A 21,849-nucleotide genomic window follows, 5' to 3' on the forward strand; every position below is an offset into this window, starting at 1 on the left:
AGATACTGAACTAGGTTTGGAGAATACATTCAGGGACAAAGCAGACAGGGTTTCAGCCCTCATGGAGTGTTCAGACTATATGGGAAGATGTACAATTAAACAAGTGATTCCAGTTAAAGGTGATGATAATAACGGTAAGTAAGCATGGTGGCATTGGAGCAATGGCAGAGATAGCCAACCTATTACAGTGGGTCAGAAAGGTCTGGAGGAAGTATTTTTGGAGGATAAGCAGTGATAATCAGATGAAGAGTGGGATCAGAGTGTTCCAGGCAGAAAGAGCAGTACATGAAAAGCTATGAGGCAGGAGAGTGGGTCAAGAAATTCCACGTGGCTGAAATGTAGAGCACGATGGGGAGATGGGGTGAGTCAAGGCTGAATAAGGAAGCAGAGACCTGACCTTAGAAGGTTTTATAAGACCAGTTAATGGGTTTGGACTATATCTCAAGGGTAATGGGAAGCCCTGAATTGGGACAGGGTAGGGAGGGGAGTACTGACATGATCAGAGTTGGTTCTGGTGGTAGGTAAGACTAGAGGCAGGAACAATAAGGTACATTTAGGAGGTAAATTTACCAATTTTGCTGGAATCACTTGTTTAATTGCCCATTTTCCCATATAGCCTATAGGTCTTTGTGACTAAATGTTGGAGTTAAAAGAAAAAGAGTGATTTCTGGTTTGTTCAATGGAGAGGATGATAATCCTTTAAACTGGGATAGGAAATATTTCAGGTATAGGAAATGAGGCATTCCATACTGAACAAGGTACCTGTGAGAGATCCAGATAGAGACAGTTGGCAGCTAAGCATTTGGGTCTGGAACTCTAAGAAGCAACCTGGCCAGAGATACAGATTTTTTTAACAACTTGCAGATGAGAAACTGAGACCACAAGAATGGGTGGGTTTGCCTAAGCAGAAGGCGTAAGGTGAGAGGAAGGCCTAGAACAGATTCCTGAAGCACTTCAAAGATTATACCTAGCAGAGCTGCTGTAAAGGAAGCTAGCAATCAACAGTAAACTAAAGGGAAAAAAAAGCAAGAGGCCTTTTTTTTTTATGTTGACAAGAAGCTAAAGGAAAGGGTAAATTGACTAGGAGAAAGGAACAAACATGGGGTAAAAAAAAAAAGGAAAAAAAGCCTCTAAGTCAGTTAAGATAAGGAGAATGTAAAGTAGCATACAGCAGGGACAAAATGAAGGGGACGACAAGGAGGAAAGACGGAATTGACAGGAAAAGCACACTTACTCTGGGCTACATTTCAGTGGAACCTGCATTTTGCCAATGAAACCATATATAGCTTCTTCAATAGTTCCCTAAGTATTGGCCTCCAAATCTGATTGAACATGATGGACCAGGAGGCAGGATAAGCAGAAGAAATAATTTACCATTTTTGGAATAATGTTTACTGCAACCCAATTTCACTCACCAGCTAAACATATGTGGATAATGGATAAGAGTAGGTTGTCAAAGTGTTTACTGGGTGGTGATTAATCAGGACAGAGAAGGAAGTAAAAATGCTATAAAAGAATTTATCAAAGCACAATTTCAATGTGGCCTTGCTATGGATGATTAGAAAATAACAACAGATATATTAGCATGAAAATGGTCAAAAAAAAAAAAAAGATTCTTGGCCCATGGTGGCTCAGCAGGCAGAGTTCCCACCTGCCATGCCAGAGACCCAGGTTCGTTTCTTGCCTGCCCATGCAAAAAAAAAAAAAAAGATTCTCATTTTTAGGGGAAAAAGGGCTGTAGGCAAATTCTAAGCTTAAAAGCCAAAGTGCCAAGCATAACAGACTCCTTAAATGCTGGCTCTAGAGGCACGTTTACATGTAAATAATTATCTTTATGTATCCTGTGGGTAAATTCTTACATTCAGATTTACCAAAAAAAACTATTGCACAAGTACAAGACTTGGGTTGGCAGCAGGTTGCATGAAAATGAGCTGGGTTTGTAAAATGATCACAAGCTTAGCATAAGAAAACAGTGTGCGGTGGTTGCAAACAAATGCAAAGACAACTTTAGTCTACTTAAAAGAAGTATCCAGATACTAAAAATAACAGTTATATTGCATCCCGAATTGATTAGAACAAATCTAGAGTATTGTATGCAGTTAAAAGGGTCAAATTTTAAAAGTGATATTCTTATCCATTACTTTCTTTCCATTCCTAATGACCAGGTTCTCTCATCTCATACCTCTGACGGTAGATTGTTTCCAAAGAAGGTCCAAAAGTCCCTTCCATCTCACATGTCTTTTGCTGTGCCTTTTTTGCCACTCTTCCTATCAAGAGTTGGGTTCTCCTCCTGGTGAATGCAGGCTGATCTTGTGTCTTACTTAAACCAACAAGTGATGAGGTTTAACTTATAGTCCTAGGCCTTGAGGGGCCTCACAGCTTCCATTTTGACCTCTTGGTTGCCAGCCACTAAATCAAGAAGCTGAGGGTACTTCTGACTGATGAAAGGTCAATGTGGAAAGAGAAGTATGTGCAACGAATTGAGCCAGCCAACACTAACACCAAGACCCCATACATGTGAGTGAAGTCATCTTGGATCTTCCAGTCCCAGTAAAGACACCCCAACTGTCACTACATGAAGCAAAGAAGAGCCTTCCCATTGGGCTCTCTCTGAATCCCTGACCCACAGAATCATGAGCAATAAAATGGTTATGGTTATAAGGCACTAAGTGTTGGGGTAATTTATTCTGTAACAACAGACAACTGAAACACCTCGATTACTAATTATTCTCCACGACATAGCATGGGGTTAGTAAGAAATGTGAAGCCAGATTTCCTGGATTTGAATCCATTTGTGTGACTGTGGTAAGTTATTTAACCTCAGTTTCCTCATCTATAAAATAAGAGAACTACCTGTGCTGGCTAATTGGGGATACACAGGTAGTTTAGGGGTAAAATTCTTGTCTGCTATGTGGGAGACTTAAGTTCAATTTCCAGCCCATGCACCCAAAGAAAATTTTTAAAGGAAAAGTTAATCAATCAAAAAACCTACCTAGAACTGTGCTTGACACAAAGTAAGGCTCAAGAAATTTTAATTAATATCATTAGTCCAGTGCTGTCTGAAAGAATTGTCTGTGATGGTAATGTTCTTTACTGGTGCTGGCCAATATGATGGCCCCTAGCCACATATGTCTATTGAGTACTTGGAATGTAACTAGGGTGACTTAAGAACTTAATTTTTAATTTTAATTAATTAAACTTTAAATAGCTAGCTGTTAATAGCTACCATATTGGACAGTTAAGAAGTTTATTTCCACTGTAATTCATCCAGTATAATCTTACTAAAAGAAGAGGGCACAGGACAGCAGAAAATCACCTTTTGCAGGAGTACAAGTGCATGAGCAGTGACTAAAGAGGCTGGCTGGTAGAGAAAGAGGTACCTATGTCAGTTGGTATGAAAAAGAATAAAAAAGGCATTTCTCCAACCTCACCAAAAGGAAGGGAGTAACCCACTCTAACTTGATTTCCTCTGCATAAAAATGTGGGAACCAGAAAGGGGAATTTTCCACACAATACCTTGAGTCCCATATCTAGCCTAAAGAGGCCCTGACTAGAAAATTAACCTTTAAAAACTGTTTTCATCATCTGCTGAAAAACAAAAACAAAATTTTAGTAGTTCCCTAGCTCACTCATTTTTTTACTTGGCAGGAAGGAAATTTGAGAGACATGTGCTGAGCACAGCCACATACGTTACTGCATTTCATTATTTTAATCTTTTTTTTTTTCCAGTCTAAGCAAATAGAAGTGAAAAGGGATTGTTGCTGAAGAACCTAAAACCGGATAGTGCCAGAATTGAAATTCAAAATCAGGCCTTTTTCCAATAGACGAGAATTCCTCTCCTATCAAGAATAAAAATTTCTACCTGCCTTCTGAGATTCTTTCATAATTTGGTCACCTAGATAACTACTTCAAGTTAATGTCTTAATTCTTACCAGCCTGATCTTTCTGCTTCCTTTCCTTTGGCTTAATTTTACCTATCTTTCAAGGCCCAATTTAAATGTCCTTTTTTTCCCTCCAAGAAACCTTCTTTATCTTCAATCCCAATTAATTTATCTCTCTTAATTTTTACATCACTTATAATGGGAATCACGTAATGTAGCACTCTTTGTCACACTGCTTTTCCTTTAAATAGATCGTAATCTCCTTGAAGACAAGGGCCCAACTAAATCATCCGGCACGACAATCCTTTCGAATTTCCTCTGATTTCCTCTAGAACCGTGAGAAAGTAGCTAAATGACGAAAACTCAACAGACAAATACGTCTTGATTAAGGTCAGCCTCGAACTCTAGTGTTTTACCCTTTGCTTAAACCACCGAGCACCAATTATTCCACAAAGGTTAACTGACCAGCGAATCCAAACATCACCGCAGCCACGTAACGCTCCGTCCCGCCACGCCCAGCCTGCCGGTTGCCGCTTGGGCGTGGCCCGCCTGCTGGAGGCCGATTGGGCGTGGCATGCGTGGGTGAAGGCGTTGCTGAGAAGGGGAATTTACACTCTCAGTTACACTCGGTAGTTTCCGATAATCCTCGACAATTTCCGGTAACGGTCTCCCTCCCCGCCACTTCACTTCGGGTATTTCCGGCTCCTTTCGGGCCTTTCCGTCTGGCTCCCGCTCGGCCATCTCCACTTCGGGTATTTCCGTGTCCCGCTCGGAGATATTCGGCAATCGCTCGGCCTCCCCCATCCCCCGGTAACGGTCGCTGGTGAGTTTAAATGAGCCGGGGCTGGCCGGGGCTGGCCGGCCCGAGCCGCTACGGGGGGTGGGGGCTGAGGCACTGCAGAAAGTGGGCCTGAGCCTCAAGGATGACGGTGCTGCAGGAACCCGTCCAGGTAAAGATAAACCCCCCTCTCTGAGGCTTGGCTCGCAGCCTCAGTCGGGAAGCGGCGTATGGCCACTCCGCGGCCTGGTGCGGCCTAGGCCGGGTTGCTTCTCCCGCCTCTCCTTATGCCGGGTTCTGCCTACCTTTTCGTCAGTTCAGCTGCCTTGCCCGCAACCTAAGGGTGTTCCCTCTGGCCCTACATTACTTCTACCCCCATTCTGGTCGATTCGGTGATAATACCTCCTTGCCCTTCCGTGCCAGCGTTCGGCCAGCCCCTCCTGTCAGTCTAGGGGCCTGGCCTCTACTAGGGCGAGACATGAACGGCCGAAAACTCGCCCCAGGTGCTCTCCTGTCGAAAGGATGATGGAGAAACATGTTGGATCAGAGCTAGTATGATCTCCCTAATGGTGGAGCAAGTTTGCGGGATTGTGCTTCATTTTATGTGAGACGGTGAAGGGAAGGTAGTATGGGTATTTTTAACACTTATTATTTCTGTTTTAGTAACTGACTTTCTAGCCTCTGTTGCTTTTCTCGATTAGTGAATTTCTTACTGGACAATGGTCCGAGAAGAGAAGTCCAAGGCCCAGTGCTGAGGTGCAGAGCATCTATTGAAACGGGAGGAGAGTGAAAACGGCCAATCTGTTTTTTATCCCTTGCCTGTCATGGGGGTCAGGAATATTTTACTGTGCGTGTTTATAAACTTTTTGGGAAGCAGAAAGACAAATAATGGTTTTTCCATCCATTTTACTGTGCCCATCACACCAAGGTATTCTTTGACGCACGGTGCTCTATCTGTATGGAAGAAACCCCATTGGATTTTAAGTGTGTGATGCAGTGCCAAGTCATTTCCACCCCCCACCCCCCGCCATCGGAAGAAATGGAATCTTTTGTCCTTTAATTATTGACCAGGTTTGGGGAGCTTTCATGCCAAGATCTTTGACTTGATTGAAGAGTTGACTTCTATCACCTGCTGTCATTGAGTCTTGGACTTTCCTTATTTTGAAGTTAGAAAGCAAACCGATTTTACACAGATTACTTCATATTGCTCTTAATAGGCCTGCGATAGCTAATAATAACTATTTCAATACATTACTACTTCCATATTTCCTTAATTTTCTTCACAGCCTAAACTACTCATTTCTCCTAGTTTGACTTCTCCAGGTCTTAACACGTTGCAACTCCTTAGTGTTTGAGTTAATGTAACGTGGGATTCTTTCTCAGCAAAGTTATTTCTTTACAAGTTGTGCCAGTGCTTCCAAAGGTATTTCTTTCCATCCACATTTGTCTTACCAGTAGAGAGTCTCTTAAGATTTTTTGAGGCCTAACAGGAAATGAAGTTACTAACTGTACCTTCTTAAGTGGATAAACATATTATTCAAGTTGCTTAATTTCTGTTTTATATCTTGTAATTTTGTCTTAATAATTAATACTTTTGCTCTGTCTGGCCCTGAAAGGCTTCTAAAGTGATAAACTAGTTTCATTGTTAGCATATGACACGATTTAATAATAGTTCCAACCTTTATAAAAGCAGGGACAAGAAAAATATGTAGGTTATTTCTAGATAGTGCCCGTCAGTTTTCCTCTTTTCCTTAGAATACTCTTTGCAGTTAATGCACTTAGATATCTCTTAAAGCTTAAAAGCTGAGTATGTCTTTTTTTTTTACCCGTCACTAGCTTTGTCCATTAGATTTTGGGTTGGTAAGAAGTTTTAGGATATGGAGCAGTGGGAAGAGCAAGCAACTTTGGTTAAAGTGATAAAAACCAATGGATCAGGGATAGTGCTGAAAATGGGAAAGAATTAGTGAGGAAAAAAGTAGGACAGATGAATATGATGCTGTCTATATTTTAATAAACTAGGGTAACCGATTGCATGTAATGGGTAAAGGGTGAGAGTAGGTTGGGAAATTACTTTGTTCCTTTCTTGGGATGCCTTAGAGTTCATAGTATTAACCAGCATTGGAAAAAGTTGAAAGATGACCAACTGTTATTCTGCTTTTCTTTTTTTTTCATTAAAGGTTTAACAAGGAATAGCCAGTCTGATAAACCACATATGCACATAATCGTAACTATAAGGGCATTGCCCCTCCCCAAATTTCCTTTCATACCAAATGTATTACTTTGTATTTGTATATTTACAAAAATCTCATTTTGAGGCAGAAGTTCTGTTGATTATTTTATTTTTAATATTAACTTTTTGAGGAAGACACGCTGGCCTAAATGACTATACTCAGAGCTAGTTGGATCTTTATAAAAGTTTCCTGATGAACTCAGTCTTTAAAAAAGAGGCAAAAATGTTTATGTAAGTTAAACCATTGTTCTTAGAAGTAGGACCTAACAGTTGGATGTGTTGGATAAAGTTGTAAACAAGCTTTTTAAAACTCAATTTTAATAAGCAATATAGTTAAGTGGGTACTATATACGCAGTATCGCTGTAAGATCACTAGATAGTGAAGGACTACTTTTGGCTTGGAATTGTGTCTTGTGATAGCACTTAACATGGATTCAAAGATTACCATATTTCAGATAACTTAGAATTGGAGGTAGTATACTCTGGAAAATTGTGTTAAATGACCAAAAAAAGTGGCTGTAGTGATGACGACAATACTGATGTCAAAGATGTATGTGAACAGTTTGGGTGAAATTCTTATAAGCAGTAAGAGTAGAAAAAAATGAAATTACTAAATATATTTTGTAATTTAAAAATATGTGTGATTAAATTAATAGGTATTGACTATTTGATTACATACCAAAAATTTGTATATTCTAATTGGCTAGAACCTTATATTTAGGATTACCATATATTTTAGATACAATAGAGTATCTTGAAGACAGTGCTGCCTAAGATCTGAATTGAGAGAATAAGCCTTGAGGGGGAAAAATCATTGCAAATACATAATAATTTATTCCCTTTATATCTAGTATCCTGATGTAGCCTGTATTGTGCTTATGGTCTATAGGAAGTGAAAAACACTTGACAGATAATCACAAATCAATAATTACAATTGTTAATAAGCTAAGGACACAATAAATATTAAAAATAAAATAATTATTAACAATTGTTAATAAGCTAAGGACACAATAAATAGAGGTTTTCTGAGACCGACCTAAGTCCAGGTGTCAGGTTTGCTTATGCAGCAGTAAAGGTACTGCAAAGCAGCAAAACGTTAAGTAGCCTCAATGAAAAATTCAAATAAGAAAGAATGCATTGTGCATCTGCTATATGCCAATCATAGAAGAATATAAAAGACATTCTAATACTTCTCTAAAAAAGTTGTCAGGAAAGTCCTTTTAGTTTAGAGGAAATGACATTTAAGCTGAGATCTGAAGATTGGGAAGGAAACAGTAATTTGAAGAACATTACAAAAAACATGTCCGTAAGACAGCCAAACTTGGCATTGGAAGAACTGAATGAATGTCAGTGTGGCTGGAGTTGCATAGTGAGGGAGAAGGAAATGGGAAAAGATGAGTTCAGCAGGGCCTGGATCCTGCAGGGCCTGGAAGGCCATTATAAGCAGTTTAGTTTTCATTCTAAGTGCAGTAGAGATTATTGAAGGATTTTCAGTAGAGGGTTGACATGATCTGACTTACATGTTAAGATCTCTCTGGCTACTGTATGAGAAATATAATGTGGGGTGTTGGGCATGAGTAAAAGCAATAATCTTAGAGTTGATGGTAACCTTTACTGAAGTGATAACAGTGAAGTAGGAGAGAAGTAGATGAATTAGATGTTTTGAAGATAGAAATTCAAGAGATGTTTGGGAGATAGAACCGATGAGACTTGGAAATTGATTGAATGTGTTTATTGGGAAGGAATCAATAATTATTGCCTGGATTTCATTAGTGGCGTGGGAAGACAGATTTGAAGGAGGACACAAAAAAAATTCCGTTTTAAACAAATTAAATTGGAGATATCTGTGAGATCACTAGCTAGAAATATGGAGACATAATCCCTAATCTTTTGAGAATCCTAGTTTTGTTGGTGAGATATAAACGCTAAACAGGAGCAATTGGATAATTTTACAAATCAGTATGTATTTAATTGCATGGATAATAATATAAAGGAAATCAGGAAACAGATCCTTGTAGCCTGGGAAAATGGGAGAGGCTTCTTGAAGGAATAGAACTTAAACCCATAGGAGGATGGTAAGTATTTGAATTGGGAGAAAAAGAGAAAGACTATTCCTGGTGTGGAATGGCTTGAGCAAAAGCCTGAAGTTGAGCGTGAGAATGGTGTTTAGGGAGAAGACAGTAAAATTATTACCTTGATTAGAATGGGAATTGCAGAGCAGAAAGAGTTAAGGGTTTGCTACCCAGGTAGACTCAGATTGTAAGGGACTCATCCAGGCTGAGGAGTTTGGATATAATGTATTGGTAATAAATAACTTTTTAGGTTTTTGATCAAAAGAATTATGTGATGAAAACAGTGCTGCAGGAAGAATTATCTGGCGCTATTAGGAAGGAAGGAAAAGACAAGAAGAGTAAGGCAGACATTCAGGCTAACAGAATAATCTGGTTACATGGTGATGTAAACCGGGGTTTTTCAACCTCAGCACTACTGATATTTTGGCAAGCTACTTTGTTGTGGGGTTGTCCTGAACATTGTAAGTTGTTTTGCAGCATCCCTAGCTTCTGCCCACTAGATGCCAGTAGTCTCCCTACTTTCTGTTTGTGACAACCAGAAATACCCCACAGACTGAGAACCACTGATGTAGACTAAAGATAAAGGAGTTCTAGAAATAAGGTTGTAATTTACAATATAAAATTTCCAGTGTTTTTTTTTTTCTTTATACCTTTTTATAGTATCCATTTCTTTTGTAGTTAAAAAAAAAGGCAGCTATTTTCTTTTTTACAAAAACAAGAATAACAAAACGATGTATGAGGTTCACCTTAGTACAAACTAAGTCCAAATTAGTACAACTTTTAGTGGTTTGTTTATATTTAAAGTCATTTCATAGTCAGGAAAAGCTAGCAAGTAAGAAAGTTTGCAATTTTTCTTTTTAACTGGGAAAATATAGACAACATAATATTTCTCATTTTAACCACCTTCAAGCATAAAATTCAGTACTTTTAATTACATATGTAAAGTTGTGCTATATAACTGCCATTCTTGACCAAAACTTTTCTATCACCCCAAACAAGCTCTACACCTGTTAAGTATTAACTCCTCATTCCTCCTCCCCCAATCCCTGGTAAACTGTAATCTACTTTCTGTCACTATGAATTTGCATATTCTAGTTATTTCATTTGAGTGAAATCATGTAATGTCTGTCCTTTGCATCTAGCTTATTCAGCTCAACTTGATGTCTCCAACGTTCAACATCTTGTAGCATTTATCAGAATGCAGAATTATTCATAATGCTTCACTCTTTATGGCACACTTTTACCACACTTTGTTTATCCATTCTTCTGTGGATGGACACTTGGGTTGCTTCACATTTTAGCTGTTGTGAATAAAACTACAATGAGCATTAGTATATAAATATTTGTTCAAGTCCCTGCTTTTAATTCTTTGGGGTAGATACCTAGACGTGGAATTGCTGGGCCATATGATAGTTTTGTATTTAACTTTTTTTCTCCAAAAGTACCTCTATAGCAATTTTTAAAATATATATACAATCCAAAATTTCCCACTTTACCCACTTTCAGTAATACAATTCAGTGGTGTTAATTCTGCTTACAGTGTTGTGCCACTATCCATTACCAAAACTTTTCCATCACCCCAAACAAATTCAGTATCAATTAAGCATTCCCCATCCCTTCCCAGCCCCTGTAGTCTAGTTTCTGACTTTATGAATTATTATTGAAAGTGGGTAAAGTGGCATATTCTCCTATGTTTTCATCTAAAAGTTTTATAGTTTTAGTTCTTAGATTTAGGCCATTGTTGCATTGTGAATTCATTTTTGTACGTGGTATAGTAGGGGGTTACTTTCATTATTTTGCATGTAGATATACTGTTTTTCAAAGAGACTATTCTTTCTTTATCGAGTGGACTTGAAACACTTTTCAAAAATCATTTGGCTATAGATGTGTGTATTTATTTCTGAACTCTTGATTCTATTCCACTGATCTATATGTTTGTTCTTATGCTAGTACCACAGTTTTGATTATTGTTGCTTTGAAATAAGTTTTTAAATTGAGAGGTATTCTGGTTTGCTAGCTGCCGGAATGCAATATACCAGAAACAGAATGGCTTTTAAAAGGGGGGATATATTAAGTTGCTAGTTTATGGTTCTGTGGCCGTGAAAATGTCCCAATTAAAGCAAGTCTATAAAAATGTCCAAATTAAGGCACCAACAAGAGATTACCTTCACTCAAGAAAGACTGATGAAGTTCAGAATTTCTCTCTCAACTGGAAAGGCACATGGCGAACATGGCGACCTCTGCTAACTTTCTCTCAGGGTTCTTATTTCATAAGAAGAACTCTTCTGGGGATGTTCTCCTTCTTCATCTCCAAAGGTTGCTGTCTGGTGGACTCTGCAGTTCTCGTGGCTCTGTCGTGGCTCTAAAAGGGACTGTTTCCAAAATGTTTCCTCTTTGAAAGTATTTCAGGTCAAGGCCACCTGGAATGGGTAGAGTACATCTCCCTCTAATCAAAACTTATTACTCACAGGGTCCTGCAACAGTGGCTCAGTTGCAGAATTCTCTCCTGCCATGTCAGAGACCCAGGTTCAGTTCCCAGAGTCTGCCTGTGCCAAAAAAAAAAAGTCAATACCCACAATCGGATGAATCACATCTCTATGGGAACAATAAAAAAGTTCCTATCTGTTCTAGTTTGCTAGCTGCCAGAATGCAACACACCAGACATGGATTGGCTTTTAATAAAAGGGGATTTATTTCATTAGTTCTTCAGAGGAAAGGCAGCTAACTTTCAACTGAGGTTCTTTCTTATGTGGGAAGGCCCAGGGTGATCTCTGCTGGCTTTCTCTCCAGGCCTCTGGGTTCTAACAACTTTCCCCAGGGTGATTTCTTTCTGCATCTCCAAAGGCCTGGACTGAGCTGCAAGTGCTGAGATGAGGTATACTGAGCTGCTTGGGCTGTGCTGTGTTGACCACTCTCTTTTAAGCACCAGCCAATTAAATCAAACATCATTCATTGCAGCGGGCACGTCTCCTAGCTGACTGCAGATGTAATGAGCAACAGATGAAGTTCACATACCATTGGCTAATGTCCACAGGAACAGAACTAGGCACCTTCACCTGGCCAAGCTGACTCCTGAACCTAACTAACACACCATCCAAGGATTTAACAAATGAATATGAGTGCTGAGTCATTAAATTGATATCTCTTTTAGTCTCCAGTATATTAGTGCAGCTAGAAGTAAAAACCTAAAAATGTGGAATTGTAACCCATGTCAAACTCTGAAATATGTTCCATAACTAATTGTGGTATTGTGCTTTGAAATTTATTGCTTTTTTGTATATATGTTATTTTTCACAAAAAAAGCCAATTGTGATGATTAAAAAAATATTCAAGTTTTCTAGCTTCCTTTATTCTCCTGGAGCAGCTGGAAGGAAAAATCTGAGAGGTTGGTGTGGTAGGACAGATCCCATGACAAACTCTAGGATCTGTCCTGTTACTACATGTTGAAGAGTGCTTTGAAAACTTGTTTTTTTTTCTTTCTTTGCTTTGTATATATGTTATATTATACAATAAAGAAGTTAAAAAAAAAAGATTCTTGGGGGGAAAAGAAAATTCCCACCCATCGATATTGAATGAGGATTAAAGGATATGGCTTTTCTGGGGTTCGCCACAGATTCAGACTGGCAGAGGAAGTATAAGTCTTCCATTTTTGTTCTTTTTCAAAATGATTTTGGCTATTCAGAGCCCCTTGCTTTTCCATATGAATTGATGATTGACTTTTCATTTCTGCAGAGAAAGCTGTTGGAATTTTTATTGGGATTTCATTGAATCTGTAAATTACAGATTTACAGGTAATAAATTTTTTGATCTATGAACACAGACTATCATACCATTTATTTAGGTCTTTAATTTCAGCAATATCTTGCTGTTTTCCATGTATAATTCTTTTATATATCCTTTGTATTCCTGGATATTTTATTTTTTTAGTTGCTATTTTTTTTTATTTCCTTTTGGATTATTCATTGCTGTTGTGTAGAAATCCTACTGGTTCTTTTTGTGTGTTGATCTTGTACCCCATCACTTTGCTCAATTCATTTATTAGCTCAGGTAGCTTTTTTGTAGATAATTCAGGATTTTCTATGTGTAGAGTCATGCAATTTATAATAGGGATAGTTTTACCTCTCCCTTTCCAAACTGATGTCTTTTATTTCTTTTTCTTGCCTAATTGCTGTGGCCAGAATTAACTACACAGTATTGAATTGCAGTAGTGAAAGCAGGCATCCAGTCCTATTCCTGATCACCTATTACCTTTCATAGGGTGAAAGCTTTCAGTCATTATTGAATATGATGTTACCTGTTGGTTGTGATTTAATTTTTATGCTTTTGATATATTATCTTTTAAATAAACGCAACCCGATTCAACCCAGTAATTTAATCAGTAGGAGTTCTCTTTAAATATTTTTCCTGTTGGGGGAGGGTCATTGCTCTGTTTTGCTTCATAAATTTCTTTTAGCTGCATGTCATCCAGCTGGTTGATGTGTAGAATTCTAGAGGTGATACAATGAGTGCTATGCTTTTAGGGGTCAGCCTACAGCAGCAGTTGGACAAAGGCAAATGAATAATCAGGGAACTGATTTTTTTTTTTTTTTTTTTTTTTGATGCTGAGAAGAAGGATGTTTTATTATCCCAACCACAAATTATAATTATTTATAAGAGGTATATATAAACACAGGCTAATCGTCTTTTAAGTCTCAAAAAGTTAAATATATATAAAGCACAGAAAATAAATTCAGTTGAAAAATGTTCTGAATGTTATGAGGAATCATAGATTCTAAAGAATAATGGCAATCATTATCCCATCTAATATTAACAATAACAAAGAGATACTGGGCCTAAATGTAAATTCAAACATATAATGTTTGATACTATATAATAAACAGATCAGAGAAAACGCATAGCTGGAATGCCTAATAGCAAAAATTAAAGTGGTTTACACATATTATATGCTTTAATAAAATAAGAAAGCAGACCAAAGTATAAAACGCTGGATAGTCCTGGCAGCCAGGTCACCTTTAAGGATAGTTTTTCAGGGCAGCAAAAATGAGCAATGATAAAGTTCTACACATATAACTGAAATGGGTGATATTAAACAGGAGCCAGTATTTTTATTTCTAGAGTTTACACACCCAAATATAACAAATAAGTATACGTTAGGATTGGGAGGAATACCAAATATTATTTTACAACTGCTACTATGTGTTTCTTCTTCTCCGACACAACTGGCACAGATCCAGGCTTGCTATGTTTACGACGATTCACTTCCTTTCGTCGACGAGCTTCTTTCATGATGCGCTGCTCCTGAATCTGGCTGTAGATAGATTTTGGTAGATGTCGGTGATGAGCTATACGTTTTATCTGAGGATGATGTTGAAATTTTTCCTTCAATTTCTGATTATAATCCTTGGCTGCTTTTTCTCGTGATGTAAGCACACCCAACTTTTCAGAAGCATTAGCTTTCCACAGACGAATGTTCATTTCATCAGATCCACACATAATGTACTTGCTGTCAGAAGTCCATTTTACGCAGATAACATGCTGCATTCGCTTTGTGTGATAAACTTCCCTGCTTCGACCTTTATTCACAGGAAAGATTCGAATAGATTTATCAAAGCTAGCAGACACAAACTCTTTCCCAGTAGGAGAGGAATCCACATCAAGCACTGCAGATACATGATCCATATGTACCATTACAGGCATGTCAAGTGCCCGCATATCAAAAGTATATAAGTTGTAATCTTCATTTGCTGCAGTAAAAATGAAAGCCTCCATAGGATTCCAACAGATTGTATTCGTTCTCATATCTAAGATAACCTTTTTCAGAGGGGTGGCTTGCCTCATATCATACAGTACTGTATTTCTGTCAGAAGCACAACTTCCCAAGAGAAATGTCTCAATTGGGTTAAATTTAACACTACTTATACTGTCAAATCCCCAGGTCATTGAACATATAGGATTGGTTCTTTGTTCATCCCAAATGTCCACTTGCTGTCCACATGTGGCAAAAACAGCTTCTTTCCAGTGATGATCAATTCCAGTATACACTGTCTTTCCTAACACTGTATGCAGTGGCTCCTCCTCTTCTCCATAGCCTGGGCCATCCATTTTCCAGTGCTTCACAGTTTTGTCATCACCAATAGTAAAAAAAGAAGTCCCACAAAAGCGAGTACATATTCCTCGTACAAAACCTTCATGTGCTTGTATTGTACGAATACATTTTCGTTTAGTCAAGTTCCAAATTCTAACCTCTCCATCACATGCCCCAGAAAGGACTGTAGCCAGACTCTTTGGATGTTTTGCCAAGCAATTAACTCCATCTCGGTGACCATCCAGGGAGGCAAGGAATGGTTTTGCAAATACCCGCTCTAGTTTGGTAGCATTTAAAGCTCTTATATATTCTCGTGGAACCTCAAAAGGATGCAAGGCAGGATCATAGTTTCTTGGAACTCTCTGTAAGTCCAACTTCGTTTCGCGGACGTAGTTGTCCGGGTTGCGGCTCAACATCTTTACCTTCATCTTTGCGGCTCGTTCTCACCCGGGAGCCTTTCCGTCAGAGTTCCTCTTACACCCACCTCTTCCGCCACATAGGGGGAACTGATTTTAACCTTGCTCATCAACTGCCAGTTTGTAGTTCCATAGAAATTAGTCCATTCTCTTCCTACCTCCCAAGAGATGCCATCACTAAGGAACTTAGTGGTGATGGAAGCTGTATGTGGGATTCTCAAAGTGGCTAGTTTTACTTCTGGGATCCATGGGAGTTTGAGTTGACTGCCATCATTTTCTTTCTGACACCTTTAAGAATTTGTGATAAAGGAAAAATTTTGTCCTCAATAAAACCTCATTTTAAATTAGAAATGGATAGGGCCTTTGGATATGATTCTTTTTTTTCTCCCCTTCATGTCTTTAAAAAATACAGGAAAAAATTCAAAGTTCTAATATGTATGGCCTTACTATATATGTGTCAAATTTCCCATGGTGATCGGTAGTTCTAAGGTAGCTGTTGAATAATTTGGGTCTTTAATGGTGTATGTGTTACAAAATATGCAATTGTAGTAAATAAGCTTGGGAGATACTGTATTATGAAAACTAGAAACTAAACTATTGAGTATATTGAGTTTGTTCATATTGATATGAAAGGAAGACCATTTATGTGCCTAATGTGTGCTAGTCAGCGTATTATCACTGTAGATACGTATCATTTCATTTAATCTACATCACAACCCTAAGAAATAGAGTCCCATTATTAAGATGAAGAAACTGAGGCCAAGAAAAGTTAAATATTTGCCCCAAAGTCACACGGCTGGAAATGCTGGCACACAAACTTTTTTTTCCCTTTTTGTATGCCTTATGGTGGGGGTCACATTTCATTATTTTTCCACGGCAGCACACAAATTTGAACCCAGGTTTCCAACATCAAATCTTGGGTATGTTTTTTCTCATACTCACATGTTCTTTCACTTACAATAAAACTAAACAAGTAGGTTCTTAGAAAATCCCCCGATTTTATAAAGGAGTTATTAGGTAGTAATTATTTGCTTTACAAAATAATTCTATTTGCCACAGTTTCTTTGAATAGAGACTCCCAGAGATCCTTTACTGTTAGATATATAGGAATACAGAAAAATTGAAGGCTAAAACTAACATATAAAAATATTAAAAATGAGAAGACTCCAGAAATGGAAATTCACTTGTCTATTCATTCAACTTAAATTTACTAAGCACCTACTAAAAAGCATATAGGAGATGCTGGGAGTATAATAGTGAGCAAAAACAGATGTGGTCCCTGCCTTAATGGTATTTATATTGTTGTCATGGTTAGGGACAGGTGTCAACTTGGCCAAGTTGTGGTACCTGTTCATCTGATTGGGCGAGCGCTGGCCTGTCTGTTGCAATGAGGACATTTCATAGGATTAGGTCATGATCACATCAGCTACATCCACAGCTGATTCCATTTGTAATCAGCCAAGAGGGAGTTTCTTCTGCAATTAGTGATGCTAAATGCAATCATGGGAAGTCTTTTAAGGAGGACTCAGAGGAGACAGGTTCCATTCCTGCTTTGGCTGGTGAGCCTCTCCTGTGGAGTTCATCCAGGCCATCCATCGGAGTCATCGGCTTCGCAGCCTGCCCTGTGGATTTTGGACTCTGCGTTCCTACCGTCACGTGAGACACTTTCATAAATTTTATATTTGCAAGTGTTCCCTGTTGATTCTGTTTCTCTAGAGAACCCTAACTAATATAATTGTATTGAGGAAGGCATTAGTCAAATGCTCCCCTAGATAAATGTAACATTCTAGCTGTGAAAATTATTGCAAAGGAATGATACTTGGTGCTATTACAGTGTATAATAAGGATATATACCTTGATCTGGGAGTCCCAAAATGCCTTCCCTGAAGAAGAGATCTGAAAGATGACTAGAATTTAATTTGGGTGAAGAGAGGAGTATGCATACATAAAAGACAAGTGGTAGGAGGGTAACATGCAGATTTGAGGAGCTGGAAAAAGCCCTTTGTGGCACAAAGAGCATGAAAGAATGTGGTACAAGATAACACTGAAGAGATAGACACAGGCTGCACCAGCTACCTAGTTTGGTGGCTTTGGCTTTTATCCTAGAGCAATGAGATGCCATTGAAAGATTTTAAGCAGAAGGGTGATATCAGACTTGATTTGTGAAACCTTCACGGGGCAAGAATGATCATAGGATAGAAAGGAATTCAGGGAGACCATTTAAGACACTATTAAAGTAGTCCTGGCAAAAAAAAAATGGTATGCTTAAAATGTAAATGTTTATGAGGTATCTTCCTTTCAGTATTACAATATAATTTAAATTAATGCCTTTTTAAAAACACTGTGGTTAACATATATAACATAAAATTTGCCATTTTAACCACTTTAAAAGGTACATTTCAGTGGCATTAATTATGTTCACAATGTTGTAAAACCATCACCACTATCCATTACCAAAACTTTTTCATCAACCCAAATTAAATGAGTGTCATTTTAAAAAAAATTTGTGGTAACATATATATAAATATATATGCTATTTTAAGTATATGGTTGAGTAGCACTAATTACATTCACAGTGAATGAATTAAATTCACAATCATCAAATGCATGTCAGTTTGAAAGATACTTACATGCGTGGTTTCAGAACCCTAGAATATGCCAAGTCTGGTAGAACACACCAAAAGACCATATCAGTTTTTATAGGGGTTTAGGCTAAATTCTATTCTGGACTTTTACACACCTATCTAGGAGGTAGATGTTTTTTATCATTATTTTATAGATGATGAAACATAAATGAGTGTCACTTTGATTAATAAATGTCAAAGGAATCCTCTTTATTGGCTTTGGATTAGAATTGGAGGTCATTCTATACATTCAAGAGATAATTGTTAAGTCAAATTAAATTTGAATACCCTTTAGTTTATTGTTTTCTGGAACCACTTTTTAAAATTATTAACCCAAATATTGAGATTCTCTTACACATTTCTTTTTATGTATCACTTTGCCGTGTTGTAGTATGAAGGGCATGTAGGCTCTATTGCAGTGATTCTATAGCATATTTAAAACCTGTCCTAATATTCATTCCCTTGCCATTCCCATGTATTTGTTCTAAGGTTCAGCTTCCCAATTGTGTAATAAAACAAAAGCACTCACAATGGCAATGACTAAAACAGGTGTCTCCCTATGAAATAATGCCTGGCTTGTATATAATTTCATATTGTCAGTAGAAAGCCAGAAACACAAAATGGTAAGGCTTTGTGCAGCCCACCCGAAGAACTTGATTTTCTCAAATTGGGTAGATACTTTTGTTGTTGTTTTTTGTGTTCTGTTTTGTTTTTATTACTGTTTTACTGGAATCAGGATTGTGTAAAAATGAAGTAGGTGCTCAATAAATGCTTGAAGAATGGATGTTTTTCAAAGTGGTAGGCATATTGAAATGTTAAGGTACATGACCAGAATAGATTGGAGGGAAACATAGGATGTGCTCTAGGCTGGCTGTTAACCAGAAAAATCTGGATATGTTCCAGATAGATCACACCATTAAGAGAGTTTATTACCCTAAAGTCTAATCAGCTCCAGCCCTTCAGTCAGACTTTGACCTGAATCTACCTACCAGATAGTGCTTTTTTTTAGTACAGCTCAAAATTTTTAATGCGTAGCAAAGGTACAAGCTTGAAGGAAGATGAGCACAGGCATTCTCCAAAGGAAAAGCGGTCTAAGGTCAGGATCCTTGCATTATAAAAGCTGGGGGGGGAGCTGTTCCCCCTCTGTCTATGCTAATAAGGGATTGATGAGCTATACTTTTCATTGGTTCCTTTTTAGGTACCAACCAGAGGAGGGCTAGGTGTGAGAGGGCTAGGTAGGTGTGAGGGAGAAAATGGAACCTGATTTTTATTATTAAGAAGTTGCATTCTGTCCGGAGAAGATGGCGGCTTAGTAAGACGCGCGGGTCTTAGTTCCTCCTCCAGAAAAGCAACTAAAGAAACAGAAACAATACGAAACAGCTCCCGGAGTCACGACAGAGACCAAAAAGACAGCGTACCCCATTCTGGAACAGTTGAACGGGCAGGGGGAATCCGCTGCGGTGAGATACCCGCGGGACGCGCGTTTTCCCGGCCGGGGCGGCTGGCGACTGGGGTCCCCTCCACGCACGTGGCTCCCCGGTCTGACTGGGAACGTTGGATAGCGGGGCCCTCCCGTCACACTTGGCGTCTCGGGCCAGCTGGGCAATTTGGACTGGCACTCCCTCAAGCCGCAGCGGCCAGCGACCCCCGCCTCCACGCGCGGTTTCCCGGGCCGACTGCGAGATTCGGATTGGCGAGTTAAAGAGCCACAGCATCTTTTACTGGTGGGCCCCGCAGACAGACGAGTGTCACGAGCGCCACCTACTGGGCAGGAAAAGAAAAAGAGAGCCCAGAGATTTCACAGAAAAACCTTTCAACCAGCTGGGTCCCACACCTAGGGAAATCTGATCAAATGCCCAGACACCAGCAGAAAACAATGGATCACGCTCGGAAAATTGAAGATATGGCCCAGTCAAAGGAACAAACCAATAGTTCAAATGAGATACAGGAGCTGAGACAACTAATGCTGAATATACGAACAGAAATGGAAAAACTCTTCAAAAACCAAATCAATAAATTGAGGGAGGACATGAAGAAGACATGGGCTGAACAAAAAGAAGAAATAGAAAATCTGAAAAAACAAATCACAGAACTTATGGGAGTGAAGGACAAAGAAGAAAAAATGGAAAAAACAATGGATACCTACAATGGTAGATCTAAAGAGACAGAAGCTACAATTAGTGAACTGGAGGATGGAACATCTGAATTCCAAAAAGAAACAAACTATAGGAAAAAGAATGGAAAAACTTGAGCAGGGGATCAGGGAACTGAATGACAATATGAAGCGCACAAATATACGTGTTGTGGGTGTCCCAGAAGGAGAAGAGAAGGGAACAGGAGGAGAAAAACTAATGGAAGAAATTATCACTGAAAATTTCCCAACTCTTATGAAAGACCTAAATTTACAGATCCAAGAAGTGCAGCGCACCCCAAAGAGAATAGACCCAAATAGGCGTTCTCCAAGACACTTACTAGTTAGAATGTCAGAGGTCAAAGAGAAAGAGAGATCTTGAAAGCAGCAAGAGAAAAACAATCTGTCACATACAAGAGAAACCCAATAAGACTATGTGTAGATTTCTCAGCAGAAACCATGGAAGCTAGAAGACAGTGGGATGATATATTTAAAATATTAAAAGAGAAAAACTTCCAACCAAGATTCCTATATCCAGCAAAATTGTCCTTCAAAAATGAAGGAGAAATTAAAACATTTATAGACAAAAAGTCACTGAGAGAATTTGTGACCAAGAGACCAGCTCTGCAAGAAATACTAAAGGGAGCACTAGAGTCAGATACGAAAAGACAGAAGAGAGAGGTATGGAGTAAAGTGTAGAAAGAAGGAAAATCAGATATGATATATATAATACAAAAGCCAAAATGGTAGAGGAAAATATTATCCAAACAGTAATAACACTAAAAGTTAATGGACTGAATTTCCCAATCAAAGACATAGAATGGCAGAATGGATTACGACCCAGCAATACCACTGCTAGGTATCTACTCAAAGGACTTAAGGGCAAAGACACAGACGGACATTTGCACACCAGTGTTTATAGCAGCATTATCTACAATTGCAAAGAGATGGAAACAGCCAAAATGTCCATCAACAGACGAGTGGCTAAACAAACTGTAGTGTATACCTACGATGGAATATTATGCAGCTTTAAGACAGACTAAACTTATGAAGCATGTAATAACATGGATGGACCTAGAGAACATTATGCTGAGTGAGTCTAGCCCAAAACTAAAGGACAAATACTGTATGGTCCCACTGATGTGAACCGACATTCGAGAATCAGCTTGGAATATATCATTGGTAACAGAGACCAGCAGGAGTTAGAAACAGGGTAAGATAATGGGTAATTGGAGCTGAAGGGATACAGACTGTGCAACAGGTCTAGATACAAAAACTCAAAAATGGGCAGCACAATAATACCTAAGTGTAATGTAACTAGGTTGGAACACTGAATGAAGCTGCACCTGAAATATGTTTTTTTGTTTGTTTGTTTGTGTGTTTGTATCTTTTGTTTTTGTTTTTTTTCTTTTTCCTTTATATATATATATATATATATTATTAGTATTATTAACATTCTATATCTTTTTCTGCTGTTTTGCAAGTTCTTTTCCTAAATCGATGTAAATGTACTAAGAAATGATGATCATACATCTATGTGATGAAACTAAGAATTACTGAGTGCATGTGTAGAATGGAATGATTTCTAAATGTTGTGTTAATTTCTTTTCTTTTTTTTGATTAATAAAAAAA

The 21,849-nt window shown here is 38.4% G+C and overlaps 2 protein-coding genes and 1 pseudogene across 15 annotated transcripts in view; 1 reads left to right on the forward strand and 2 right to left on the reverse strand.

Annotated features, from left to right (window-relative positions):
- The window catches only part of MYL4 (myosin light chain 4), a 35,515-nt gene extending 30,427 nt beyond the window's left edge, over nucleotides 1-5,088 (reverse strand). For 2 of the 13 annotated variants that reach the window (XM_077164017.1, XM_077164015.1), the window contains exon 1: nucleotides 4,347-4,543. The gene's annotated coding sequence lies outside the window, so the exon portion shown is untranslated. Of the gene's footprint in view, nucleotides 1-4,297; nucleotides 4,551-4,964 lie in introns of those variants that run through there. The other 11 variants (XM_077164020.1, XM_077164026.1, XM_077164023.1 and 8 more) reach the window with 11 other exon arrangements.
- The window catches only part of CDC27 (cell division cycle 27), a 98,544-nt gene continuing 81,346 nt past the window's right edge, over nucleotides 4,652-21,849 (forward strand). For both annotated transcript variants that reach the window (XM_077164013.1, XM_077164014.1), the window contains exon 1: nucleotides 4,652-4,831. In XM_077164013.1, coding sequence (XP_077020128.1) covers nucleotides 4,805-4,831 — 27 coding nt within the window. In that variant the 5' untranslated portion in view covers nucleotides 4,652-4,804. The remainder of the gene's footprint in view (nucleotides 4,832-21,849) is intronic.
- Nucleotides 13,850-15,538, reverse strand: LOC143687243 (DDB1- and CUL4-associated factor 13 pseudogene; annotated as a pseudogene).

The sequence above is a fragment of the Tamandua tetradactyla genome, chromosome 6, assembly GCF_023851605.1.
Source record: "Tamandua tetradactyla isolate mTamTet1 chromosome 6, mTamTet1.pri, whole genome shotgun sequence".
Lineage (NCBI taxonomy): Eukaryota > Metazoa > Chordata > Mammalia > Pilosa > Myrmecophagidae > Tamandua > Tamandua tetradactyla.